The sequence below is a fragment of the Harpegnathos saltator genome, unplaced genomic scaffold (assembly GCF_003227715.2).
Source record: "Harpegnathos saltator strain DR-91 unplaced genomic scaffold, Hsal_v8.6 scaffold427, whole genome shotgun sequence".
Lineage (NCBI taxonomy): Eukaryota > Metazoa > Arthropoda > Insecta > Hymenoptera > Formicidae > Harpegnathos > Harpegnathos saltator.
This window is the reverse complement of record NW_020230236.1, coordinates 14,010-17,860: the sequence shown is the minus strand read 5'-3', so window position 1 is coordinate 17,860 and position 3,851 is coordinate 14,010. Positions and strand designations below refer to the sequence as shown.

The 3,851-nt window shown below is 39.0% G+C and overlaps 1 protein-coding gene across 1 annotated transcript; it reads right to left on the bottom strand.

Moving 5' to 3' along the window:
- Positions 1–888: 888 nt before the first annotated feature.
- Positions 889–1,728, bottom strand: LOC112589207 (uncharacterized). The gene is made up of 2 exons (XM_025301535.1): positions 1,196–1,728; positions 889–1,116 (listed from the first exon to the last, which is right to left on the bottom strand). The coding sequence occupies exons 1-2, from the start codon at positions 1,452–1,454 to the stop codon at positions 1,049–1,051; spliced, it is 327 nt and encodes a 108-aa protein (XP_025157320.1). The 5' UTR covers positions 1,455–1,728; the 3' UTR covers positions 889–1,048.
- Between the last annotated feature and the right edge of the window lie 2,123 nt (positions 1,729–3,851).

Below are 3,851 nucleotides of genomic sequence, written 5' to 3'. Positions count from 1 at the left end.
AATGTTTAGTACGTTCTGTAAGGCACAATTTTTCATAATGATTATTACATCGAAAAGTAAGGTAAACGTACCAATGGCTGGACATTTAAGACGATATTTGTATTCTAATCTAATTTTCACCGATATGCGTCGATCGTTTTGGGGAATGACGGTAATCAATCTCAAGGTTAGAGTCTCTAGTCTCTGGTTTCGAAACCCATCCATTAAATTCTTTTGCGATAGTTTGAAACATATTTATTAACAAAAACGTTGGGAGAAAAAAAATGTACCAGTTACTGGACAGCTATTTATCGGTGTGTCCCGATGTCCGGACATCAGATGTACGTATGACTGGACGCCGATGAATAGTAATAACATCTGCATGAAAAGAGCTATTATACTTACGTATGTGCTAGTTTTTATACTTTATACTTTTTTATACTCATATTATTTTATTAAACGAGTGATAATGATAATATATCGACTGCTAAGAGTCAGAAAGGTGTATTCCGTAACATTTAATGCGAGGGTCTTTTTCATTCTTACCAGTCGATATGATGAAAAACATACATATATATATTAATAATTAAAATATAAAAGATATAATGCGAAGTTCTTATCGAATATTTAATGAGTAATATGATAAACAACGTATATATATTTCGTAATAAAATAATGAAGTTCTCACACGAAGTTCTTAACGAATATTTAATGAATAATGAATAATAATAGCTCATTGTTCTGTTACTCGTTGCTTCTTTTTGTTTTGCTCCGGTCTTTTTCTGGCATTGCCTGTTTTCAGCTAGCTCTCTCTTTATTGCGTTTATCTGCAACTGTTTTTGGACCAGTATTCTTTTATTTTCTTCTTGGAGCTGTTTTCTTTTTTCCTGCTGAATCTTTTTTCTCGTGCCTCCAGTCTTCTTCTCAGCCTTTGTTCTTTCTTCTGCAACTCGGCCTGTTCTTTTTCCTGCTTCGATTGATGGTACGTCTGCCACTCGTCGGATGTAGCGACGCTCGGGACTGTCTCAGTTCTTTTCGGTAGCGGTTTCTTTCTTTTGACCTCTTCGGGTCAAAACAAAGCTTTCGCGAATGGTCCTGGAATGTTCTTCGGTGCTCGACATTCGACGATACCCCTATCTATGTAAATAATTTCTGCACGTAACTGATATGTATTAACACAAATATTAGCATTAATAAGACCGTTTCTAATACAAACCTTCGCGATCATTATTTTCTGCGACATTACGAGGTTCCTCCACAGTCATCGACAGTCCGTTGATTGTTGGTATACCAACGCTCTCATTGAGGCTCTCTACTTCCGGGTGTACTTGTACGAGAGTTCCATTCTCGTCCACGTCGAAAATAATGGAATTTCCTTGCTGAAGAGTAGCATCAATGTCTTCTACGTCAGTACGGAGCTCGATGTTCGCCGATGATTCCTCAATATTGCAGCTTTGCTCAATCGTGACCGGCATGCAGCTTTCGTCAACAAAATCTCCTCCGACGGCTTCCGTTGTTTTCGTAGTATCTTCATTATTAGCTACTTAATGAAAAAACCCATATACTTATAGATAAAAGTAGTAAAAGAACCATGTTTGCGAAACCACAGTAAACAACCCTAAGCTCATAATGTTGTAAACGTTAACTATTTATACTCCTTATACCGGCGAGTTCTTTCAACTGAAGCCAAAACTGAAAAAGTCCTTCATTTTTTATCTCTCCAGTCCAAACTCCCGCATGTCTCGATTCTTGAAAGGTCTTCACTAAATTCGCCGACAAACGCTGCTCGAAGAATTGTAGTTGTTTCTTATTTTCGCCTATACCTACGCTGGAAACCTCGTTTTCGGATATGTCGCTGAGCGCGGTATTTTCAGAGGCCCGTCCTTTTTTGAGGATATTAAAATTCACTGCATCCGCTGAGAACGGAGATAAACCGCACGTTTCGAACCCTTTTGTAATAGTTTGCGTGAGGTTTATCGAGTCGAAAATTTCCTGCAGCAGAGGTGCGAACATTTCTTTTTTCAGTCGCGCTCCGTTATTCTCTAGTCGGCAGTGGTTCACTGTTTTCTTCCACGCTCTTTTTAGTGGATGAAAAACGGCAACGTCCAGGGGTTGCAGAATGTGTGTGGCATTCGGGAATAGAGCAATCAACTCTATTTTATGTTCGCGACAGAAGTTACTAAGAGGCAAAGTTAAATGTGATGAATGACCATCGACGAAGAGTACGATCGAAAACTCGACGTTATTCTTCTGAAGCCACGAGTAGAAGACGTTGGCTATGTATTCATAAAATGTTTCCGCCGTCATCCATCCTCGATCAGACGTGCCGATGCTCCAACCTGATGGTACATTTTGTGATACACTGGCAGGTATTTTTTGATACCAATACATTACTATGGGCGGTACCATCGTGCCAGCAGCATTAACCATAAAAAGTGTCGTGAGACATTCTTTTTCGTCTGCATCAACTACTTTATATACTCCTTTCGCTCCTCTTCGTACAATTACGCGATCTGCTTTAGGGCACAACATAAACGCAGTTTCGTCGCAGTTGAATATTCTCTTCGGGTCGATATTTAACAAATTCGTTGCGGTTAGATACTCAGAAACTTCGTTGAACCAATTTTTTAATTTCTGTTCGGTAGCTGATGCTCGATTATACGTTAAATTCTGAGCCACTCGCTCAGAAAGCTCGGGATGTCTTCGACAGAATCCTTCGTACCAGTGTCGGCCCGGCCGGTTGTTGGTGAATGGGTTGTCTCATTTCAGCTCCAATATTAATATTTTGACAGAGTCAGAAGTTGATCCTTCGTTACGGGAAACCCTTTGTCAGAGAAATGGAATATCCACTTGACGAGTAAATCTTCTTCGTCTGGAGTCAAAATAGAAGCTGGACCCAGTGTGGCATTCATAGGATGGATATTTTTTACTTTGCTGTAGACTGTACTCTTCGGAACGCCAAAAGTTTTGCTCGCTGTCCTCAATGACATTCCTAATCGTACTGCATCCACAGCCTTTTCGACGTCAGATTGAGAATATGACGTTGATGCCACCTTCGACATGTTTTCCACGACAATAACTAAAAATAAAATTTGGGAAAATGAGGTGAAGTTTTACCAGCGAAAGGTGACTTGACGCATGCATTTTTTCAAGAATTTTTTTCATCAATCTAGAGGCATTGAAAACTTCATTAAGTCCTTATAAAATGTTTGCTGTTATTTTTTCATCATAACAATTATATACATGAATTTCACATTGCGATAAATATATGAGAAATAGCGATGGAAGTGTCAACATAACCTCTTTCGAAAGGTGAATGAACGAATTTGCAAATACTATACTATCCGCGCAGTGATTTTATAGTTTCGAATAATTGAAAGATACAGTATGTGTACTTACCGATAACTGTTTATATGTATAACACGGATGTAGATACTTTGTCTTATTAATTTGATGCTACGTAAACTCACACCGGCGTCAACGAAGCAATGTTGTGGTCATGTCCCGGCTTTGGGTCTCAACGACTTCGCATATACGCCCCAGTGCCTGGACACTACGTTGGACACTGGTACAAGCGCACAATCGGTCGGTCCCAATGCCGGAACACGAAAATTATGTGTTGTAAATATTATCAGATAAATTTTAACGGTCATTTCTGAAACGTTACGATTTTCTGTACATGAAAATCACATAAAAAATCGCGGAATCGGCAAAATAACGACCGTACAATGTTAAAGAGTATTCGCCATTCCTTAGCTCATCGGCTTAGAGATGTGCTTCAATGGCTGAAGCGACACGACCCTGCTGATATCTTTGATATACTAAACTACAATTTTATAGTAAAGCATATAAAATTGTTTCCCGTATATTAA

Coding starts and splice junctions, on each gene's coding strand:
- LOC112589207 (XM_025301535.1), bottom strand. CDS start 1,454: ATGCCGGTCACGATTGAGCAAAGCTGCAATATTGAGGAATCATCGGCG. Junction 1,117..1,195: donor AGAAAATAATGATCGCGAAG/GTTTGTATTAGA, acceptor TTATTTACATAG/ATAGGGGTATCGTCGAATGT.